Below are 25321 nucleotides of genomic sequence, written 5' to 3'. Positions count from 1 at the left end.
CTCAGCTCTCAAGAGACACACATGGAGTGCTGTGCTCAGCTATGGGCTTCTCAGTTAAAGAGAGATACTGAAGCAAAGCCAGTGAAGCTTAATGATCATGACTATGGGACTGGAACACCTTATGTAAGACAAGAAACTGAGAGAGACAGGATTCTTCAGCTGTAAAATTATACTTTCTATAATAAATTAATATAATGATTTTAATTTAGTATATAATTTTTACTATACTAGGTGAGATAAATTTTATCCTGCTATTAAATTATAAGTACTTATAGTTCTCCATAACAGTTTACTGGGAAAAAAGACTGTGAAATCAAAATAGTAGTACAACTGGCAAACCTTTAAGCCTTTCAACATCTGATATACCAGGAACTGGATTCGATCTTCAGTTAATTTCTCATGCTTCATTATCTTACTCAAGTCTGTTCCCATAAATGGCATGACGAGGTAGCTTAAAAGAAAACAAACAAAAAAAAAAATAGAAAGAAAACCAAACAGATTAACTTGATTAACTTTGTTATGTAAAGCATTATTGTATGTTATAGTTCAATTACAATATTTAATTATAGATCATTCCATTTACCAAACAATTCATCCTCCCACCCTCCAAGCCTATCTGTTTTTATCTGATTGTCTTAAAGAGGTATTGCCCAGTTTTATCACTATTTATGGAAATTTGCTAGTTATCAGAACTAGCTTAGAAAGAAACTAATAAAGCCTCATGATATTTCAAAGACAGCTTTGAAAAAAAAAAAATAAACTAAGACATTCATGCAAGGCAATGTATCTCACAGTCATGACTGAGCAGCACAGCCACAGAACTAGCAAAATCTGGAGGATGATTTTAGGGTCTCATTTAAAACACAGTGCTTCAATGCTCATCATGTACATGTGCACTCTATTACATATGTTGTGTAAAATGCTAGCACAATAGACAATATGTACAACATTTATTTTGGCTCAACAATCAATATGAACACATGCTCCATGTTTTCTGTACTTCATTTTGTACATTTTTCTGTAGATAGCTTTCTTTGTTAACATATAAATACACAAGGTTGTTTAGGAAACATAGATACACTAGATGAAATCCAGAACAGTTCTACTAACACAGGAAACCTACATTAAACCCTAAAGGATTTCTGGGCACTGTGTCTCTAGCAACTCTAATTCAGCAGAATTGTAGCAGTAAACAAGTAAAACAGCAGATATGTTAAACACCTTGTGTTTGAGATGCCACCAAAGGTAAGGGAGATGTGGCAGAAACAACCTGTATCAGGTGCTGTTTGGACCCTGACTGGGAAAACAATAATGGGACACAACAGACCACAATGCAGATAAACACCAAAAAATTCAGCAGAACAAGCACTTTTAACTGATCCTTGAATTTGGATGGATCCCACTGAGATATGCCACATAGTGGGGGTAACTTTCATCCAGCCTACTGGATTGGGTTAAGAATTGTCCTACCATTTGAGCAAACTGGGCCTTAGGGTAAGAAATCACTATTTGTAAGGTGGATTAGGGAATTCACTAAACTGCCATTTACTAAGGGCTGAAAGACAGGAAACTGGTTCCAATGACAATCTGAGAACTCCAGCCCACCAAAGCTGCATGTAAGAGTTACATTAAGATGAAACTCAGGAAGAAAAGTCCATGAAGCAACAATTTTGAAATTCTCTATTTAAAAAGCAACAACCTTTCATCCCGCACATGCAACAATGCTCTGCTCCATAAATAAACAAATTTTAACTTACAAGTCATTAAATTTCTCCAGTGTTACATCTGGTGTGAACACATCCAAAATTCCAATGACCTAAAAAAAAAAAAAAAGAAAAAAGTAGAAAAAAATTAATGGCTGATTTGACACAATAAAGCCTAAATCACCTAATAAGTGAAAAAATATAATCCAAAACATATTGAGACATTAGCTACAGGCATAAACATGGCAGAAAGAATACCTAAAGTAGTGACAGGATTTGTTATGTGTTAGATTTTATAACTCAGATGACAGTTTTACCCTGTGACAAAAAAATATAAGAAGTACCTACTGGAGCTAAAAGTTCAGAGGCTAACAATTTTATTTTCAGAGGAGACAGTATTTTATCACTTTAAATACTGACATGCTGAAAATAAACCAGAAAAATCAGTCTATAATATGAAGCACTTGTAAGTGCTCTCCACCTAGCTGGGCCTGCCGCCTATCAATGAAGTGCACTTTAAACATCTTCCAATTTCAGTAACAGGGTAATTTAGGTACATAGACTACAATAGCTTCCTGGAAGTACAATGAAGAAATCAGAATGAAACTGTTTGTATTGAGAAAAAATTAGCAAGAACTTTATATGATTTACTATGGCTTATACCTCAGGTTCTCCAAAGAGTTTTTTTTGTTAAACAAAAGCATGCTATCACTGAACAGACAAATAATAATCTAGTAAAATGGATTTTCCACCACAGCTTTTCCTATTAGTATAGATTTTGGGAGAACTACACAAACTGACTGGGTGGTGCATTACACTAAATATCAATGCTTCTTTCAAGACCACTGAACACCAGAAAATTAAATACACAGAACTCAATGCTCAAAAAGAAGTAGCTGCAGTGATCTAAAGCCAGATTTTAGATGCTGCATAATCCAGGCAGTGCCTAAATAACACAGGCTTTTAGAGCTGCTTCTTTTCTACCTCTGATGCTAATTCATGACCATTTCTGTCTGTTCAGAGGAAGACTCCCAAGCCTCAGAGTGCTTGTGGTGTTTCCCAGGTGCAGGTTGCTATGTTACAGAATCACAAAATATTCTGAACTGGAAGGAACCCACACAGATCACTGAGTACAACTCTTAGGTGAAATGGCCTGTGTGGGGACTGAACCCACAATTTTGCTGCTCTATCCTAGGGTGACATTATGATGCTTGTATCCCCATTCATATGTTCTGTTTATGCTGGCTATTATGTTCTGTGCCTTTGAGACTGGCTCTGAAGAGTGAAAGCTTTGTTTGGGTTTTCTTATCAGCCTGGCGGGACACAGAGACGGGCAGTACTTAGTGCTGCTTTTGCTTTTTTGCTTTTGCTTTTTGCTTTGCTCTCTCCCTCTCACTCTTGCTTCTGCTTTGCTTCTGCTTGCTTTTGCTCCTGCTCATTAGCTAGGTTAGCTAAACAGTCCAAATTTCTTCCTGGACTGTTTCTCCTTTCTGTTTTTGCACCATCTCAAACCTGCTCTGGACTGGGACCTGGGAACACCGAGAGTTTGCACCCTGTGGCTGCAGCAGCTGCCCCAGCGCCAGAGGGACTGAGAACAGAGCGACCACCCCCAGAGAGACTTTCTGAATTTGCCATCTTTGTCAGAATGGTGTCATCTGGTATTGTTCATTCTGTGTGCTGGGGGTGCTGTGCCTGTTCAATAAACAGGTTCTTCCCACTCCTCTCCGAGGAATTCTTCCTGAACCAGCTGGGGGGAAGGGCCGTGTGGGTTTGCTTTCTGGAGGGGCCCCCTTGGGAGATTCTCTACCAAATTTGCCCCAAACCAGGACATGCTCTTAGCAACATGAGGCTATGCAGGACTTTGCCAGAAGCAAGCTAAAAGACTAATAAGCTTTATAACCTTGTTCAACCCTATCTTTGTGGCCATACAGACATTAGGTCATACACCAAGAACTGTCATCCAAATCAGACATCTTCTTAAAAAAGTAAAAATAAAGAGAAGCATGAGCAGAAATGCAGGGGGGAAATGCAAGAAAAGGACACCTTCCTTTATTTAAAGCTTTAAATGCCCAACCATGATGAAATCCTTATTGCACACATTTTTAGTCTTTCCACATTAAGGACAGACTACTACAGTTAGACTGGATATTGTCAAAATGATGAAGAAGATAGAAAAACTAATAAAGATGAAGGCAGAAAATTATAACTCCCTTTCTCTGTAGCCACATATATTTTTGAAAAAAAGTCACTAATAATATTTACTTGGGACTGTTATATGAAACTAATTAAAGAAGAATAACTACTATAAAATAATAATTAAACCCACAGAGGATGTGGTTATTATTTGAAGAAATACCGCTAGTGCTAACATTACAATAAGAATTTTCTTTTTTTATGACAGTTTTACATAAGGTTTTTCTTTTCTCTGTGGAGGTAGTGAGAGAAAGGAGGAGGACGGGATTACAAAGACATATTTCGCAACAGTGGAGCATAATGCAGCTCTACAGGCATTTCCTAAGGCAGTGTGTGTATGCAAACACAACCAGAGAAGTTGTGTGCTCTCTTCAGATGTACATATATGAAGAAGGAAGTTAACATTTTAGCAGTAATCTCATTTAATATGCATCTTCCCTTATTAAGCTCCATGTTCTCAAAAGTCTTGCTTGTTCTTCTTAGCAAGTATTTCCATGCCCTCATACACCTAAGCAAGAAGCATAAGAAAATAAATCCCACCACATCTGAATGTAGCAGTGAAAGACACTGGGACACCACAATGAAAAGAAGGGACACAGAGGAGGATGAAATAATGTGGCTGCTCTATCACATGCATCTGTGCACCAAGGCATTATCAGGCACCCCCTGTGAAACACAGGAGCATGAAGAACATGTTTCCATGCAGAACAGACCAGCCCCAAAACACACTAATGAAGTTCACTAACATTCTAATGTGTATCCATTCGAGTACACAGAGCTCCTGGTACTTAATGCTGCCTGATGTGTATTATTGCTGAGGAAAGGCTACAAACTTACAGAAACAAACCTACCATTGCTGCAAATCCTCTAGGGAATGAAGCCACCAAGACCAATGCTACCAGCTCCCAAAGAAGGGAATTTTAAATAATGAACCAGAAAACTCTTTAAATATGCCAAGGATTTCACAATACTTCTCTTGCTTTACAAACCAGGTTTTCTAAAAATCCTGAAATCCATGTTAGTGTCCAAAATGGTAAGACATACTAATAGTGAATCAATTTTAAAATAAAGTGAAGGACCCATTTCCTTTTCCTCTGTGATTTTTATTTAATAGTTGTGGTTTGGGATTATTTTCCTGTACTGGAGCAGAGTCATTCATATTTCCATTTAGGCCAGAGGTTTTTGCAGCTATATTAAGCACAAGGAAATATGTGATAAAATAAATCCTTCGAGGAAGATACAACTCCAGCTACTTGTTCACAAAAAGGAAAAGAAACAGATAAAGTGTGGTCAACTTCCTCCTTTATAATATGATGGAAAATCCTGTTTCTGTTTGAAACCTCTCAATTAAAGACAGTATTTGTAAAAAACTGTATGATGTTCCAGCACTAAAGTAAGCCACCATAAACAATCACAAGAATAATTTATTTTTTCATAGTGCTGACTATATGAAATGTACCAGAGATATCTGTGAAACCTTCTATAAATGTATTTTGGTGTTAATCACCACAATTACTGACACTATCAGAGTTAGAAGCTCAGCTGAGGAATGAATCCAGTACACTCTGCAATGGCAATGAAAAGAATCTGTGGAAATCAGCCGCAGTGCTGCCTTTTCAGGGTCTTATTTTTACCCGAACTAACTTGCCAAGAGGTAATTTCTCCCACAAAGAATGTATCTACTGTACATTTGACTGAAAAATAACCTAGATTTCCTCAGCCTGCACTGAAGTACTTTAATAGCTTTTATCTCAAAGACAGGGTGTAATACTGCATCACTTCCACAGAATTACAGATTGGTTTGGCTTGGAAGGGACCTTTAAGCTCATGTAGTTCTAAACCCCTACCATGGGCAGGGACACTTTCCACCAGATCAGGTTGCCCAAAGATCCATCCAACCCAGCCCTGGACACTTCCAGGGATGAAGCACTCACATCTTTTTTGAACACCCTGTGCCAGTGCCTCATGACTCTCAAAGTGAAGAATTTCTTCCTTATGTCCAGTCTAAATCTACCCTCTTTCAGTTTAAACTATTGTTCTTTGTCCTGTTTTATAAAAAGCACTTATAAAAAGCTCCTCTCCATCTCTCTTGTAGCCCTCTTTGTGTACTGGAAAGCTGCTCTAAGGTCCCTCCAGAGCCTTCTCTTCTCCAGGCAGAACAACCTTCCCAGCCTGTCTTCATAAGAGTGATGCTGCATCTTCCTGAAGTGCAAACCCACAAAACTACCCATCTACTGGTCTAACTAGTTTTCCAAAGGTATGCTTTCACCCCAATATATTTACTCTGAAGCCATTGGGGAGTGGGTAGCAGCATCTCCAGCCTTTCTTAACCCTACTGTGTGTGTCCCCTGACCACACTCACCAACTTTACTGTTGTTAACAAATAAACAACGGGTTCACACTAGTATGGTGGTTTCTGCCCTTCCCTTCTCAGCTGCCTTCTTTTCCAAACACTATTCCAACAGCAGAGCACAATGGTGAATAGCTCCTTACCTCTGCCTTCCCCTGTACTTTGCATTGGATTACTTCTATTCAAGGACTGACCCATTTCATTTCTGTAAAAGACAGCTTCTGATGTAAGCAGCAGTACATCAAAAGAATCTAGTATAAATTAATAAGTAATGTAGGTTATGTGTCTCATACAGTAAGTGCTGCTTTCTCTTGCAGATGTTATGCATGAAAACACAGTGAAGTTGAGTGGTTTTAGCATTCAGGCTAAACATGTAAGTACATTTCTTAAGAGAGAGCCTTGCTGAACTACATATTATGTCACAATAAATTTTCTGCAGGATTAACTTCACGTTCCTGTGCTGTTCTCATCATGGGCATCCTTTTACTACACTAAAAACTCTCAGTCTTTTAAAAATCTTTACTATTCATGCCAAGGCTTGTACCACAGTCACCTTTCTCCCTCACAGAGACGAGGGACACCTGGATACCTCTTTCTTTTCTCCTGCCAGCACATTGGCACTCACAAGCTATACCCATGGGCATCACCACACTCTTCCTTCAAAAGACTCATATGTAACACTGGACAGATTCAAATCCTGCAGACAGACTCATCTTCATCTCTAGATTGGATGGCAATCAAAAGAGAAAGTTTGGGTTTCAGTGCAGCTTTTCTTATTTTCATTTCATGGAATAAGCTCATCAGCCTGCTTTATCAGTACCCAAGGCTGGGTGTCAATAAATGGCTATCAGCTGAAGCCCAGCCTACATAAAACACCTATTAGTCAAATTAGGAAAACAGGCAGAAAGACAACAGATATCCCTATGCTGATTTGTTGACTTCTGAGTACCAAAATAAAATTAATCCAGTGTCCTGTTAGTGTCCAGTGTCCACATCTAGCTCCCTAGATGTGCTAACCCTTCAGCCTGCAGAAAGGCAGGAGTGTTTCTCCCTTTCAGATTTTTGACAGCAATGAACTGTCCAGTTATAACTGTGTTTTTGTTTTCATAAGGACCAATAAGGAGATTTGCCATTGCCAGATAGGAAATATATGCACTTTACTGGCATATATGTACCCAAAGAATGTGAGTTTCTAGCTGGTGAAGTCCTGCAGGACTTGCTGCAGGAAACCTCCTCTAACACAGTGAGCACACTCTCATGCATTAAGGCATCACTCATCTACAACTCCCTTGTTGGTCTGATTTTGTACATTGCAGATGCTGCTGCTTTCTACTGCTCATGTCAAGCTAGATGAACTGCAAAAGGTGACAGATTTAAGATTTTTCTCAGGCAAGAACACAGTGTGACTAACTATTTTCTCTGGAACTAATTCCTTCCCTGGTTGACACTCTGTAGGTGAAAATAAAAAGCTCAACATTTTTTTAAATAAAAAAGAAAACAGAATTAAAAAGCAGCCAACCAAAGTGGATCATCCTCAGAAATATAATTGTAGAGAGACAGATAATTTGGTGTCTGTTGGATATCCAGTTCCTTCCAAAGGGGGAAAAAAAGCTACATGCTTCTTGTAATGTAAAACACACACTGGTCTTCAGATGTGGGAATACACCAGAGAATAATTTCCACCCTGAGCAATGAATGAGAGCATAATACAGAGTACCTTTAAACAAATACTGCATTGGCCTCTTACATACAGAGTTTCCAGGAAGGGAAAACATCTGTAGAATATTAACTGACCCATGAAATGTTTAAGGGGCATTTGTCAGAAATGTTACTCCAGAAACACATTCAGACTAACTGGCAGAACTGTGTCAGAATTCAATATAGGTGAATATATGTACACACAGGTAGATACACATGTACAAACACCACACTGATAAAATCCACACTCTGCTCTGACACGAGCCATCAGCATAAGCCATTGCTCTTCTCTTCCTCTCTCCAGTGCCATGTCCCCTTGCCAGCTATTCTGCACTCCTGCTTGAAAAGTTCTCTTAACAAACTGGAGGTGAGGAGAGCACCAGGGCTGGAGCACTGCAAACAACTGTGCACTTGTTTCAACAAAAGCAGTATCAAGGTATCACAATCCAAACATGCAAGAAAATCTGAGTTATTTGCCAAAAGAAACTAAAGGTTCTGCACCTCCACTTGTCTGGGTTTCACTCTGCATACACAGACATCTCCATTAACTGCAGAAGAATACACAAATACAGAGCTATGCAAATGTTTGAGAGCTAAAGCCAGGGCAAAGTTAGCACACTGGCCATATTTTCACTGCTTTTGGTTTTAAGCCAGAGCCATAATAGGTAAATTTTAAAGGTCCTCAATTCAAATGAACTCAAAATGGACAGAAACATGGAACAGAAGCAGCACTACTGAAAAATATTTCCTAAAGGTAAAAAGACTGTTCCTCTGTACAAGATTCAGCAGATGTGAAAGAAATAATCAAGAGCTGGTAAGGCTGTATGGGGAGGAATACTACAAACTAGCATGATTAAATGAAGGAGAAAAACAGCCCCAAGAAGAGCTTTCTTCATTCTGCCTTAGCTGTGGTTTTTCCTCATTTCCATACCATGCCCTTCCACATGCCAGCTATTTATACAGCTACAGAGTGATCCAGCAGCTTCTCCCACTGGAAACAAACTTTTCTTTCTGGAAATGTCTTAGGAATTTATCAGTGTTAGACTGCTTTTTTGGTAGTAGAAACAGCTTATGAAGTTTGGGAAACATCCTGCGCCCTCTCAAATTAAAAGGCCTACCCAAAAAAAAAAAGCATACCAGCGCCAATAAAGACTGATTTACCTCTCACAGAAAAGTCTCATCCCCTTCACAGCCTCTGTCCCTTGGCTCTCAACACTCCTTTGGATTTGTTTGCAAAGGGCTGATGAGAAGCCCCATGTGATCAAGTCTGCATGGTTTACACAGGAACATTCCTCACTACATGGTGTATACAGAAATATGCCTCACTACATTTACTTGAGAGACTTTAGGGAGAGCAAAGGTCTAATGAAAGATGGTGCAACCAGCCACCTCCTCCTGAAAATGCCTAAATAGACAAGCAAATTGACCTGTGACTTAGCGTCCCTACAAAGTAAAATACAAATCCAATAAAATTTGGTATAATTACTCCTGTATTTGCTTTTGCAGGACTTCTGGTCATCCTACAACCATTCTGCACAAAAAATTTGAGCATATTCCTCAAAGGGGATATAATGGAGGTCGTCTAGGGTATTAAGCAGTAGTTTTCCTCCATTTTTCTTCACTGACATGCTGATGAATTATATCCATGAAACACAGGTTTAATGGGATCTTCTGCTATCTTAATGGAAGATCAGAGCTGCTATTTTTAACACAATGTGTCAGACCATTATAATTTCTTCCATCATTCTGAATACAGCATAAGGTTAAATAAACTGTGATAATGTATTGCTGCATGCTTAACACAAGAATTCCCTGAAAACTCTCTGAGGGGCAGAGATGGTCCACTGAGAGGTAATCAGAGTGAAACAAATAAAACATCACGCTTTCCATAAAAGCCAACATCAAATTCCCTGTGGTCACAGAAGTAATTTTGAAATAAAAACAGGTAAGAAGAGTGATTTGGATGCAATTTTAACTATCAAATAAACAGAAGAAAGTGTTTCCTGAGAGGGTGGTGAGACTCTGGAACAGGTTGCCCAGAGAAGTTGTGGACATCCCATCCCTGGAAGTGTTCAAGGTCAGATTGGATGGGGTTTTGAGCAACCTGGTTTAGTGAAAGGTGTCCCTGCCCACTGCAGAAGGGTTGGAACTAGATGATTTTTCATATCCTTTTCAATGCAAGCCATTCTGTGGTTCTATGTTTCTATGAAATATGCAAAAAGAAGCTCTTTGACAGAATGGTTGTGGGTCCAAGGGGTCAGGCTGAAAATCATGATGAGGAGCAATACTGCCATTCTAGTTTAATTTTGGATGGGTGAAGCAGCTAAAGGAGTACCTTTGAGATCAGCTCAAGAACTGAAAATCCTAAAGGCATTGCTGCTGCTTCTAATTCACCATGGCCAACATGACTGACAAAACGGAGTGAGTCTGGGGTGGCAGATAGGAATTGTCCTGATGGCTGCACTGCCATGTCAGTCTCATCACAGATGGCTGGAACAGTCAGTTTCTGCTTCCAACCCCTGCAGCATCATTTATTCAGTCTTTGTTCTCTAATGAATAGATTATTTTAACAATTCATGTTAAAAGTTTTCCTTAGTACATAAACTGCTTCTTTCTGCGGCCCAAACTGTTTCCTAAGATTGTAAATCATTCCCTTCCTTCATATATATTGATTTGTAACTTGTACAGATTGTGCTCAGGTTCCCCAGTGAGCATTTTCCTCTGGACTCTTTAATTACCAACTGAGCCCACAGTGGAGTTCTAGAGTATTGTTCCAAAGGGCTTACACTGCATAAAACCTGCTATGAGTGGAAAATGCTACCCAACAGATTATTCTGGGAAATGGAAGAAAAATAATCTCAAAATTCTGGACACAGTTAGGAGCTTGGCAACTGCACAGGCTGCTCTGCTCCCAAATGTTCAGTAAAGAAAACGCTGAGAGTATTAAAGACCATACACAGAAGTTTCCTGCAAACATTAACTCTTAAACATATGCAGCAGTGGTTATGAGGCAGGTACTTTGAAGTAATCAGACTAAAAGATTTAGATTAAAAAAGTAGACAGTTTCTTAAGCCTAGAAAAAGTTCTTTTTCCTTCTGGACTGTCAGGATAGCCCACAAATTATTCTTCAAACAAACCTAGTTGGTACTCACAATATTATTATTATAATGTTAAATGGCAATGACTAATTATTGTTATTACCACTTTCTCTCATCCTTGCTTTTGATCTCTCAGTTTTTTTGTGAAGGCCCTCTGAATGGAGGTATACTCTAATCTTCCACATCAATTAACATTTTAAACTATGCTCTTTTGCATAATTTTAACAACTCCCTCCAAATGATAAGATGTTTTTTCCCATATGCATTCTTCATGAACAGCACTTAAAAATACTACTGTAACCCTCCAAGCCCACCCTGGGACTCTTCTCACCTGGTATCCATGCTTTAAGTCTCCATAACAACTTGTTTTGCACAAACTTCTTCTTTATTTTTTCCTGAACTCCTAAACAGTATTGGGACCATGAATCTTTCTCTCAATCACACTTTCAACACTTCTTTCTACAGCTGTTCTTTCACATTATATGGGAATCATGTGCAGAGTTCTATTACCTTATTCTCTGCTTCACCATAAAGCAATTTGTTTAGTCATTTGTGGACTTTTTCTGTTTGCCATTAATATCAGCCTGAAAGGTTCAAATGCTTCATGAACAATAAAAATGGAGAAAAATGCTAACCCCTCCTCAAAGATATGCAGGTGTGCATCTTCATGCAAGCTCAGGGAAACAAAAAAAAAAAAAAACAAAAAACCAAAAAAAACCAAAAAAACAAAACAAAACAAACAAACAAACAAAAAAACAAAAAAAAAGATGCTGGCACCTAAGACCCACAGACCTGTGCTCTGTATTCTCCTGCAACTCACAGGAACATAGCAATGGAGTCTGTAATTTCTGGTCTTTAATCCCTCTCACTAGCACTGAGCAAATTGCACTGTGGTCCTAACCTTCCCCACCCAATTTTTCCTATGTGGAAATTAAGTGGTGTTTCCCACAGGATATTCTAGTTTGTGTGAACTGATGTTTGTAGGACAGGCAGACAAAAAAACAGGCTGAAAGATTTCAGAATTCCATTCAGCTACACATCTGCCTTGTCCAAATATACATATTTTTTTTGATTTAGAGCGCCTAAGCTGTGGTTTTGAGCTAATGACTCAACTCACGTTTTCATGCTTCATGTGTTTCAGGAGACGCAGCTCTCGGTAAGCTCGTTTGGCAAAGAGTTCAGACTGAAACGGGCGGTACAATTTCTTAATGGCCACTTTGGTACCACTTCTTCCATCGACAGCTGAGCTTTAAGGGAAAAGAAAGAGTTCGGTGAGCAAGGACCGAAGCAAGTCTGCAAACCCCAGCGGCTGCATCCTGCCCCACGCTGCCGGGCCCTCGGGGGGAGACCACCGCCCCAGAGCATCTCTGCCAGCAGCCATCTCACTTCGTTCCTTTAAAAGCCTGCCAGGCTCTGTGATGAATTGTAGACAGTTATCAAAAGCTTTAAAGAGGAACATCTGCGGAGTGGGAAAAAAAAAAAATTCCCGAACTAAAAATAAGACAAAAAATCCCACTAAACACCCAAGCCCACCACCAACGCAGAGCCAAACCGAGGGGCCCTCCCCAACCGCTAAAACATCCCGGGCTTCAGGGACGCTGCCGCTCCGGGGTGCCGCGGGCCGGGCTCGGCAGCGGCGGGCAGCGCTCCCGGGCAGGGCTGGGGCAGCGCTCCGGGCTCTGCTCGCTCCAGGGACGGAAGGCGCCCGGGTCGGATTCCCCCGGCCGAGCAGCCCGGCCCGGGGCGACCAGGTGAACAGCGGGGCCGCCCCTCTGCACCCGCGGGGCCGGCGGCACCGGGCGGGGCCAGCCCGGGTCCGGACAACAACCGGGAAAAGTTGGCACGGAGCAACGCGCCAGAGGGCTGGCCCCGGCTGCATCCCCCGGGCCGGGACAGAGGCCGCCGCCCCCGCCACCCGCCCCCGCCGCCCCGCTCACCACACGGCTCCGTAGGCGCCGGACCCCACCGGCTGCAGGTCCCGGTAGCGGTCCCGCACTTCCCAGAGGGTCTTGGTGATCTCCTGCCGGTAGAAGCCATTCTTGGGGGAGGACATGGCGCTGCCGACCCCCGCCGGCTCGCGCCGACAAAGAGCCCGGGCCGGGGGAGCGGCCGGCGCCGCCGAGCCGGGCTGCGCTGAGGGGCCGGGCCTCGGCGAGCGGCGCCGCCCGCGCCCGCCCCGCGCAGCCCCGCCGGCAGCACCGCCCGCCGCCGGGGCTCACCCCGGGGACCGGCACCGGCATCCGCACCGGCCCGGCAGCGCCCTGCCTCCCCCCCAGCCCGGCAGCCGAGGCCGGGGCGCGAAGGGCGCGGTGTCCCGGCGGCGGCGGAGCGCGCCCGGCCAGCGAGGCAGGTGCCGAGGCTCTCGCTGTCCGAGCGAGCCCTTGCAGTGCGGACCAAACCCCTCCCGGCCGGCTCTTCCCCGCCACGGGTCCCCCTAACGCAGGACCTGTTTTGCCTTTGTGCTCAGGTTCCGGTGAGGTGCCATCGGCTGCTGCATCGACGTGTTAAAAAGCACGGGAGGCTGCAGCTGGCAGAGCTGGGAGTCCAAACGTGAGCTTTTGTATGGCCTCTGCCCTGCGCTGAACAGCTGGGGTCCCCAGATCGTTCCAGGCTCAGACCACAACTTACAACAATATTTCATAGAGTTAAATAAAGAACCAGCCCACACTTGGTTCAGGTGCTCAGAGCAAGTGGTCTTGTGCATGACTGAAGTGAAGTGGAATGGAACTGTTGCAGCAGTGGCTTGAAATGATTGCAGTGCTGGACAAGAGCAACCTTCTCAGTAGCTCTATAGTAAATAGGCCTGGGCCAGCAACATGTATAAGGCAAAGACCTCGTTTAAAATATGTTTTATGTGTTCCTGATAGTGGGGCCCTGGAAAATGTTAAAGATAGACTCTGAAAATGTTAGGCTTTGTGTTTTGCCAGATCATTGCACCTGTGTAAGCAGTATGATAAATGATATAATTGTTAGATGTGATGTTTGTTTAGTAATTAAATATAATTATTGTATAATCATAAGAAGAATCATGAGAAACTATCTTAGAAATTTAAGGGGGGCCACGAGGAGCCATGCTTGGCTGAAATCTATGTATACAATAGAACAATATAAGTTTAATAATGAACATGAAAGTTATATAACGATAGAATATGAAAACATGTTCATCCCGAACCCATGGCGGAGTCAGATTTGGGTTGGTAGCCCCTGACACCCAGAGCTCTTCAATAAAAGCACCTACATATAATCATTCTTGTGATTATGTGTTTCTGAATGCTAGCATTCCCTGTGTGAATATAATTAAAATTCTTGTCCTTTAGGGTCTGGCAAAGCCTTTGTTTTGTTTGACTTCACCCCTGAGCAATGTTGCTGAGGTTAGATAATTCAGATTTGCTGTCACTAGAGTTCAGTTTGTGGTTTAGCTCTAAAGGAGCAATCTGGACAAGTTTCACTGCTCCCAATGCCATTTTGGTAGTTGCCACGGGCTCAGCCCTTTTGGTGCCTGGCTACCAAATGTGGGAGAGCCACCCTGCCCTTGCTCCTCTTGGGGTACAGGAACAGCACAACCTTCCAGCTGCCAGCCCTGTGTTCAGCACTGCTCTCCACTGACCTGTTCCAATCTCTGGTTTAGTGAGAATGGAGAGCAACCTTCTGGCATTGAGCAGTTAACATGAGGCTTGTGAGAAGTGTCAGATTAACGGTAGATGTTTACTTTTAAAAATCCACTGCCCCAGGAGATTATTTTTTAATTTCTGACATCCCTTCTATGATGTCTGCCATTCAGGTGTTGGGCTGGTGTGAAATGTGGTACAGGTAAGGTGAAGGATACAACAGCTTTCTCTCATTTTGAACTAATCCATTAGTTAAATTACTTATAATTAGCATTATATATGTTTCTAGAATAGAGAGGATAAGTTCTGCTTGTTATCCCTCACTTACTTTTCCTTTATCCAGTTGTGACAAAGTGATACTATTTTACTGCTTGCTTTTCATCAAGGCAGAAATTAAATGATTTTGATACAGTAGATAAAAGTATCTAACTTAGCATCAAGAGAAGTTCACTCTTGTGCAGAAGCTGAAAATATTACAGAGCAACTTTTAAAAAACATTTTAAATTGACAAAATTATCCATTGCTGGTTTTCCCATGTTTTTCCTTCAGTAAGTATTTAGGCATACTTTGCTCTAGATGGATGAAGTAGCTGTGTAGGTCAAATATAAGACCACCTTTCCCCACCAGGTCACACATGCAGGACGTGAGATGGTAAACTTACTGAAAAGATGAGGAAATCAGCACTGTCATAACAAGGGAAGCTTTGTCTAATAAACCATTCAAAATGTCTATGAAGGGAATGAGTCAAGAAACTTGGGTCCATCCACAGCTGGTAGATCTTACAGCAATGTCACAAATTGCACGAGTCTCTGCATCCTGCTAGGCTCAGCTGGATACATGGTGATGTGTTTTCCCAAGGACACTTTGTTGCCAGGGGACTGACTGATAGATGCTACAGCCACATCTTATTCTGGGCAGTGTGTGCTTGACAGGGTGGATTTTAAAAAGAGTGCTATCAGATATTTCTGCTTCTGGCATACATTTATTGTAAAGTTAATAGAAAAAAGGGATCTTCTTCAAACATCATTAACCAAAAAAAAAAATGCATAAATGATGCAAAAATTGCACTTTTCTAATGCTCATCCCATAAAGGGATGATTTAAGAGGTATCAGAATGTGGTGGGGTTTTTTTTTCAGAGCCAACTTTTGATGTGCTGGATGGTTGCCATCAGCTGCAAAGCACATGAGGTAGATGAGATGGGTACAGTATTCTTATTCTTTCAGTACTCTTTCTAATCCCTCTGATAACTGAGAGGTCAATTTCTCTTCAGCCAGGAAGAGAAGCTTTGGTGCTGGAGCAGAAGCTCTACAAGCAAGCAATGAGAAATCTAACCATGTTTTCCTGAGAAATCCTACATGTATGAAGTCTGGTGAGAGAGTTTGATGGCAAAGCTGCTCACCACAAGCTGTCACTTGGAGATGACAAAATGGCACAGCCCTGTTTGTCAGGAGCTCAGCTGTGGGTGAGCTGCTGGGCCCTGGGTGCAGGAGTGTGTCAGTGTGAGCAGGGAGAGGGGACTGGCACTGATCTCCAGTCCAGGCACTGATATTGTGGAGGAAAGGAGATCATACGAAGTCCTTTGAAGAATCAAACATCTTCCCACCTTTCTGCCTGTTTATATGTCTGTCTTTCATATGATCATTTTATTCTTGAAACACTAATTCACATATGAATAATTTGGCTGTGTAAAACATACCTTAAATGTCAATAAACATAAAATCTTGCTGAATTGTCAAAAGCTGATTCCTAGAATATTATTATTTTTTAAGAAGCTTTCTATATGTCCACCTTCAAAAAATACTCTGTGCCTTACTTGGACCTGTTGCCATGGAGGGAGTAAGTTCATTCTCTTTATTACATCAAGAAGTAAAACTTTAAAAATAGTAATTAAAAAAATCTCAGTTTTAATTGGAAAATACTCCTGTGCTATTTTGTCCCCACCCTTCCCCAGTGGAGTCACTGCCAACTATTTTGCAACTTTTCTGATTTTGTCTCTCTGCCCAATGAGCAGGGTGTTTCAGTTCCAGTTTCTGTGACATGTAGCCCTTCTGGGGGGCCTTGCCATATTGCAAGGTCACTAAGCCATCAGCAGAAAGGAATAAATAAATATACACACCTAAGTGCTTTTTTATATTAAAAAATAATTCAAACTATACATTACATTTTTTCAAGAGGTCAAATGAGAACTTACTAAGTAACTATGTTCTACTCCATTATCCCTGCTTGCTGGAGGTTGGTGGAGGAAGAGAGGCCAGTTGTAGAGAATAGTAGACACCTATATAGAAATCAACTACTTTTAACACTCTCCTAACTTTCTCTCCTCAGAATCCACCAAAAGATCCTCTCCTACAATAGACTGAAGGAGTTTAATTTTTAAACTATCACAGATTGTTTACAGAATTGTATGAGATGCTATAGTCTACAAAGCAAAAAAAAAAAACTCTTGAAGAGTTTCCCAACCTCAATGCAAAAATCATATGAAAAGAGCATTAATGGATATCACTGATGGATAGCTTTACTCATTTGTCCCTGTATATTTGTGCACATCTCCTGTTAAATCACCCAAGCCATCATGGCATTCTTTCCCCCATCTTACCCATCCTTGCCAATGCTGTCTTAGTTTTCTTTGTTTCCACCTCCACCTAATGAGAGAGCTGGGCAGGACAGGAGTACTGTATGTAATTTTTGCACAGAATGTAATTTAACTACAGGTTCTTGATTAGAGCAATCAGGCTCTAATATAAAATAGGCATATATTATCTGGGTGCTAATCCATAGGATGTTACTCCATAAGGAGCAAAGTGTTGCTCAGTGGAGGCTGCCAGTTATGGCAGATTTAGTGTATAGTTGTCTCAGAGCTGCAACTGTGATTCAGTATTACTGCTGTGTTCACTATTACTTGTGATTAAATTGGAACCTAAAAGGACTAGCTAAAACCTCTGTGCTATGGTACACATCTTAATATGTGACAATAATTGGAGCTGGGGGACTATGGGAGTGCAAAATGAAGCATTTGTATGTCTGCAAGATGGAAGCCTAATTGAAGAGTTTCGCTCATTATGTTGAAATTTCTGGTCTAATGGATTAAATGTCAGATTGGTTGGAAGATCAGTGTTCACACAGAAAGCTCACAATATATTCCCTCCTTGTAGTGAAAATGTAGACCCTTTTAGGTGTATCAGTTGAATATTTTATTTTATAGCAGAAAGAAGGGCAGTGGCAGCAACACTAATGTAGCTTTCTAAATCTCTTGGTACTAGTGCCTTAAAACCCCTTACCCAGAGTCATAAATTAATGACACTTGGTACTCTCACTTGTGCAAATGTGCTGATTTCTAAGAACCAGTGTTTGCATCCATAAATACTAGCAGCAGTAGCAGCAATGTGTGACAAAAGAGCAGCTGCTTTTAAAGCAAAGTGAAGTGTTGCTGTTAATTCCTAATGAGACTGATCTTGTCGAGGTTGAATTCCTTTCTGCTGCTAACAAAAGACATAGTTTACTCAATTTACAGTGAAATTCTCTTTTCATGAGAGCTAAATGTTTACCACTGCTCATCTGTCAGGGATTCTTGGGCCAAGTCAGTAACTTACAGATGTAGCAAAGGATACTTAAGTAATTTATGCTGGCAGCTCTGTACTGTACTTTTTGGACACATTCATCTTTGACCAGGTCCCAGGAGTGGGGAATGTGGAGGTCTGTTTTCTTGTTATGATCCAGGAGCACATGTGACAGGAAGAAAGGAAGTAACTTTTGTATTGACTGCTTCCAACCTCTGTCAAAGTTTCTTTTGCTGCCAACATTTTGTCCTTGAGAGGGCTGTTCCCCTCCTGACCCTTAGGGTGAGCTCGCTGTGTCAGATCCTGCAGCACACTGACCCTCCTTCCCTCTTGCTTTCATCTGGTATGCCATATCAAAAAAACCACCAAGAGCACGACCTGGAATTCTGCAACAATGCTGTCTAAATAATGACTCTACCTATTGATAATGATGTATTTATTTTAATATATCAGTATTGATTACCTAATTTCCTATTCCCCCCCTCCATAAATTTTTGAACTTATTAGTAACCCTGCTATTTCAGACTCAAGTAGCCACTTTGTATCTTCAGGGTATGGGACATGATATCTTCTAAAACAGTCCTTTTCCTCTAAACTATCCTTGGTTTCTCTTTCCATTGGTCCATTGTAGATTAAAGGTTTTCTATTCCTGTCTGCTTTGGCTGTGTCGTATCAATTTCCTGTTGCTGGGTTTCAGTGCTGATGAGGTAAAGAGCTTAAAAAATAAAGTTGCAGATTCTAAAAGTGTTGTGTATACTTAGGCATGTCAAAAGACTGAGATGCATGCAAAAGATTTTCCTTTTGCAAGAACTTTTGATGCCAGTGATGATAAAATTACTAGACTTGGGGCTGCACTAACCCTGATTAGAGTGAGATAATAAATACTAGAAGTGATTTCAATTCACTGGGTGGACGGATAACAAGCTCTTGTGACTGAAAGCTGAAATTAAATAAATTCAGATTAAAAGTAAATTGCTAACAATGTCGGTAATTGACCAGAGAAAGCCCTTGGACGGCTGTGTTCTCCCCACTAGAAGCCTGAGCTGCCTCCTCCATGAGAAAAGCCCAGCCATGCTCCTCCTTCCCCTCTGTGCTTTGCAGGTGGCCAGGGATGACAGTACCCTAATTTAGTGTGGGCTAAAAGCTACACTGCTCTCCTGAAGCATAAATGCAATGTATAGGGCACCTACAAAGGCACGAACGTGCTACTGAAAGTAACAGTGCTGTCTGGAGATTAAACCCTCACTCTTTAAGCAGGAACCACTACAAGTTTTGCAAATAACATTTGGGCCATGCAATCAATGCCTTCATTAATGACATTTTTAGCAAATATTTTTTTATAAAAGCTTTATATTTACTTTTTTAAATTTACTTTTAAGCCATCTGCCTCACCAAGCCTGACAAAGCCCTCACTCCTCTATATTTACCTCCATCTGCCTGTTTGAGTTGGTAGATAAATGTTTTCTTCCATCTGTGTTCAAATGATAAGCATTGTTAGTGCTAAGCCTCCCACCTTTCTGTCCCATTGGGGTACTGGCTTTCCAATTACTCTCTCCTGCTGTTGTAAACTGATAAAGTTATCAAATTATAGTCTCCTGTTGGATTGCCACAAGGGAGCTAGTTACCTACTCTAGAAAAATACTTTAATTATTGTTTTTTGAGGTCTAAATAATTACCTTCATTTTGCACATCTAGGAAAAAGATGTCTATCTCCCTACTGTTTTTCTTGACATTAAAATGAGATGATTTACAGGTTTTGATGGTAATTCATTAAAAAGGGCTGAGCAATTGTTGGCCATTACTGTCACCTTCAATTAGTTTAAATGCAGCTATGACCATGTTCTTCCTACATAATTTATCTCCTAGAAAAAAACCTGCATCTCCGAATGTCAAAGAAAATATTCAGAGAAAGATTCAGAGTTGCCAGAAGAAATTTTGGAAGCAACATAAAACTTTCTTTCTACCTCAAGTGGCAGAGCTATGATAACCAGTTTTATGCATCCTTTGAAGCATTTCACAATGGACACCCTCAGAGCCAGGAAACTAGATTTAACAAATGAAGGGACAAACCCCATAATAAATTAATTATCGTTGGACACAAAAAGTTCTTGTGCAATCTCTTTACTTCATCTTTGCCCTTCCAACTGAAATGGAGCTGCCAAATAGGCTTGTAAACTCAAGATCAGATTTCAGAGAAAATAAAGCACTAAGTTACTTTTAACTGGCAAACAAACAAATTAAAAAAATGTTTAAGATATGACTAAGTGAATATTTTCGTTATGTAGTTAGACAAATAGTTTAAAGATTTAGAACTTTTTCACCTGTTTTAGTCAGCATGAAATTCAGTCATTGCATGATCATTACAAGTCTCATCCAGCTTCATAGGAAGCCCAAGTAACAATGGCTGACAGCACTTCAACAGAGACACAAGAAATCCATGCAGGCATTTACTTTCAGATTAACATGCCCTGGGGGAAGTTGAATAGAAGTGGCTGCATTTCATTGGATGCAAGTATTGGATAACTGGTCAACATTGCCAAAACAGTCTATCACTTAGTCCATAAATTAGAAACATATTTTCTAGATGGAATGTCTATTTCTATTTTTGAAATAAGCAAAGTTCTTGGACTTGAGTTTTTGTTTTTAAATCTGTTTATTAAGAAAAAGCCTTTCTTTTTACATAGAAAAAATACAGAGGAAAGTAAATGCAGTAGAATCCATTACCTTATATGACTGCTATACAATTGAATATTAATGACAAAAGTTTCAGAAAACCTAAATATTATAAAAAGCCACCTCTAAAATAAGACTCTGACAGAGCAAGAACAAGACACAAATTAAACATTAGACAGCTGTGAATCACAAGTGTGTACAAAGACACAGCTAATACAATACAAGAGGCCTTGTGCCAAAAGGATATTCCTGTCACAGTATTATGCATGTTATGTTCCTGTAGACAGTATAATGGAGTAATCAGATAAATTTGATTCTTTAAAAAATCTCAGTATCTGATGTATCCTGCAATTTTTAAATTTAATTTTCCAACTTTTCAGAGTCAGAAAACCTTTAAAATTTTGCTTAAAAAGAAACTCCAGTGAGAATGTGTCAAATTCTTGAATCTCCTTGTTTTGTCATGTCTTCCAATGGCAATTATTAGATTACTTTCCCAAGGATTTTGTGAAAAAAAGACAATGTGGAATATTTAATTCAAAGCTGTGAACTGAACTGAGCACTCCTGCACTGCCATCTCTGACAGCCTTTGCTGAAGCTTGCAGAAGTCTACAGAGCTCTGCTGCAGTACCTTCAAGGCACCTTCCTGTAAACCCAGGCAAATTCACCAAGAGTCCAGCAATGGCATGGTGGGGAATATACCAGGAAGTAAAACTGTCTCACAAATGGGTATTGTGCAGATTGAAAAATAGATGTGGAAAATAATGAGAACAGACACTTAAATGGCAAGAGAAGAGAAAGATTTATTTTTACTGACTTTCAACTGGTGTTAAGATTGCTTGAGACATCCAGTACAAGTGTAAGACCACCACAGATATGACTACATATGCATATTCTGTCTATCTCGCTACCACGCCCTCTCTTCATAAAGGCACTAACTATAAATAGTACGAAACCAGACAGATAAAATGCCACCAAAAAAGAAAAGGATTGCTTGTATGGACGTCTTGTTTATGTTTGTATACATTCATGCTTTAAATGTACAACTTTAAAATTAACTTAAAAGGTCACCTTTATTTTGGCAATACAACTGATAAAATGAAACATGCAGAACACATAGCTTGACAGAACTCAGTGCATAATTTTGTCAGAATGAAGCAGTTCTTTACCACCCTTTGTGAGTTGGGAATACATTCATTTTACAAGGCAAAAAACACCCCCACCCAAACCAGACATCTGGCTTCTGTTTAATGCATCTGTTTTTCCACATCTCCTCCAACATCTTTGGATAGTAAAATGTATGTCTGACCACAGGTTAAATTGTATGGTTATATTTTAACAGTCTTCATAGTGCAGCAAGGCAAGACAGAGCTGCCTGTATTCACTGTTCTATCTCCAGGCTGTCCATTTTTAAGTCGGGTGGTTTAAAGCTATTCACTTCTTCATAGGTAAGTTCTGTAGAGGGGGTGTAAGGAAGAGAGAAGAATTAGGTGATATTTTCTCCAAAATAAAAATATTCCAGATAATACAGTTCTACAGATACACATGACCTGTAGTTTGTATTTTCAGCCTCTCTAGCATCCAGATCCAAAAATAGACTGAATTCACTAGGAATCCTCCTCTTAACCCCAGATTACAAATTAGACTCACAAATACTGTTATTGTACAACATGACTGTCCCCTTCAACTAATTACTAAAACACACAGGCCCTGAAATGAAAACATCAATTACGCTGTCAGATGACCTGCCAAAATGTAATACATGACAATATGTAATGGAAAATGGAAACTTTAGAAATACCTAGATAGGTTTTAAAATGTACACTTTTAACTGTGGAAAACATTATCATCTCTTAGTCAGTTGCCTTCAATTATAGATCATTTGCAATTCTGTGCTAATTCCTCAGGATCCTGGTTTGGTGGGGGTTTTTTGTTTGGTTGGTTGGTTTTTTAAAATGTTTTACTGTAGCTGACTTAATTTTATGGTACTCTGAAAAAATTTTTCTTTTTGTCTTAGATGCATGTAACAGCTTTTATCAGCAAATTCTATATTCATCAATAGCTAGAAACATGGGTTACTTGCTATGTTACCCTGCTTTGGGAATAACCCTTTATCTTTTCATGCTAACAGTCATGTCCTGTTTTCTGCCTTGGACATTAATGGAATATGTTGTCAGTGGCTATCTCTTTTGTATTTTCTCAAATTAGATGCTGCTTTTTAAGGACTAAATCCTGTTTGCATATGGCTAACTTCAGGTATTGGCATTACTTCAACTTCTGTTTTCCAAACAGTGATGTTTAAATCATATCGAACTCATGCCTATTAGCTTTTTTATTAAGTAACTCTGTCTGAGGCTGCTGCTATGCCTGCAAATGTACCTAGGACTCTAAAAAATATGTAAAAAATCTTGGTATTGAATCCTGCTAATGTTCTGGTTGTGTTGTGCTGGACCACTGTGTACAGTTTCAGCGAGGGATTTCTGTGAAGGAAACTCTGTGTGCAGAACTCCAGGCATTGGAGGATTTGTTAGGTTACTTTGAGTGACTGACTTATGACTATTACATAGAATTACAGGCAGCCAGGGAGCAGCTACAGCTGACTGAACTTGGAGAAGCCAGTGTCCTCACAAATCGCACACCAGGAACTGTATTATAAATTATTCTTACTGGCTGTGTGGTTTATGTTCGTGAAATTCTTTACCCACTTCTCACTGCACCTACCCAGCAGAGATATGTGCTACTGGAGCAACATGTAAGGAGAGAATGTATAGCATTCAACTCTGAATAGCTTACTCTTGGCCTCTAAAATTTGGAAATATTTTCTAACTGATTAAACATGTCAGTAAGAAATGTATGAGCTTGGGTAGTGAGCTTCAGCAGTGTGCAATGGAGGCCAAAAAAACTCTGAAGTGCATAAAGTATAAGACAAAGTGCCTGAAATCTCATTTTACTTTGGTGCTTAGTCCCTTGAGATCAGGCACCACTGATTTTAAACTTGAACAGAAAAAGAGCAGAAACATGCCAACCACATCTTGAGAAATTGGGTCAATATTTCATCAACACTACAAACATTTTATCTCACCTTACTTAAATATGGCACATGCAGTATTTAAAAATAAAAAGTTTATTCCCCAAGATAAAAATACAGCCAGAGGGAAGAAGGAAAAGCAGCAAACCTGCTGTGCGAGTTTGGAGATTTTTCTCTCACACCTTTTTTTAAACCTGAATAAAGAAGGAATTGGACCTGTAGTTCCATCAAGGTCAATGATGTAAAAAATGATGCATGAAAAATGCAATGATAAATAATATGATACTGTCCTTCCAAGAGATTTCACCTTCATGTCCTCATTTCAGTTTAGAAAGTAAGCTGTTAAGATTGTTGCTGAAATAATTTCAGTGGAGTTTCATCACAAGCAGAAATCCGCTTCATGACTCAGAAATTGTTAAACTTTCCTGTTAGAGACTCAGACAACTGAAAAAGCAGCAGAAAATAAAATCATCCACTCCTAAGTACAGCAGCAAATGAAGGCAGCTCTCAACAAACAAGATGTATGGGTGCTTCTGTAGGCTGCCAGGTTTTGCAAAGGAGAGCATGCGTAAGGACTAAGTGATGCCAGTCAATCCTCCTTGTTTGTACAGACACAGTCAGCTCCTACAAAAGCCTTTCCAGGGCTCTAGGAGGTAGATTTATTGTAGAGAGAGCCAAGGCCCCACTATTGTCTTTCTTTAAGATACATTTGCTGCAGACAGTTTGCTTTCTCCCCTGTAATGCCCAGGATAAAACATGGCACAAGTGGATGGGCATGAGTAAGACATGGGAGTATTCTTCATCATAAACCTAACCACTATGCTAATACATTTTTATTGAATCTTTCCCAAGTAAAAGTTACAGAAAATACAAAGAGAAACAAAAGAAAATTTATTTTATGGAAGACTTCTTAAGCCAAGGAAAGACCTTTATTGAAAACCAGAAACAATTAGTTTTCTACAACATTATTCTCAATTTAAAATCTCTAGTAAGGAATTTTTAGAATATGTCCTCATTATACAGTGGTGAAATTGGACTGTACTTTTCAGCGTCCTTGCAGTCTAATGTTGAGCCACCTTACTTCTGTGATACTGCAGTGCAATATTATTGTGTTGCAAGCATGGAAGGTTGTTGCAGTATTTATCAAAGAAAGGTTTTGGGGTGTTACTCCCACGTAAAATCAACTATCATCTCAAACAGGACCAATAGTATGGTGTAGTTATTAATCCCAATTCCTTTGCTATCTAAAGAATTATTAACAAAATACATATCTATGAGGATAATATTACTTTCTGGTTCTGGTCAGAACTAGACCAGAATCCCAAGTAGTGTCACTCCCCCAGGACAGTTACTTCACCTGGGGATCTGACCTAGAAAACTAAAAGCAAAACAGAATGTGTAATTACCTGGTAGCT

At 40.1% G+C, this 25321-nt stretch overlaps 2 protein-coding genes across 3 annotated transcripts in view; both read right to left on the bottom strand.

Annotated features, from left to right (window-relative positions):
* MAPK12 (mitogen-activated protein kinase 12) overlaps positions 1-13180 on the bottom strand; it is a 33883-nt gene extending 20703 nt beyond the window's left edge. The window contains exons 1-4 of one of the 2 annotated variants that reach the window (XM_071423803.1): positions 12980-13180; positions 12160-12289; positions 1758-1816; positions 340-451 (exon numbers count right to left, since the gene is read on the bottom strand). In XM_071423803.1, coding sequence (XP_071279904.1) covers positions 340-451; positions 1758-1816; positions 12160-12289; positions 12980-13095 — 417 coding nt within the window. In that variant the 5' untranslated portion in view covers positions 13096-13180. The remainder of the gene's footprint in view (positions 1-339; positions 452-1757; positions 1817-12159; positions 12290-12979) is intronic. The other variant, XM_071423804.1, reaches the window with a different exon arrangement.
* Positions 13181-21661: 8481 nt separating this feature from the next.
* MAPK11 (mitogen-activated protein kinase 11) overlaps positions 21662-25321 on the bottom strand; it is a 30885-nt gene continuing 27225 nt past the window's right edge. The window contains exon 12 of the mRNA XM_071423802.1: positions 21662-22333. Within this exon, the coding sequence (XP_071279903.1) occupies positions 22260-22333 (74 nt within the window). The 3' untranslated portion in view covers positions 21662-22259. The remainder of the gene's footprint in view (positions 22334-25321) is intronic.

Source organism: Agelaius tricolor, unplaced genomic scaffold (genome assembly GCF_023055355.1).
Source record: "Agelaius tricolor isolate 1412-34295 unplaced genomic scaffold, bAgeTri1.0.p SCAF_3, whole genome shotgun sequence".
Classification (NCBI taxonomy): domain Eukaryota; kingdom Metazoa; phylum Chordata; class Aves; order Passeriformes; family Icteridae; genus Agelaius; species Agelaius tricolor.
Note: the sequence above shows the minus strand (reverse complement) of the source record. Positions and strands in the feature narration are given on the sequence as shown.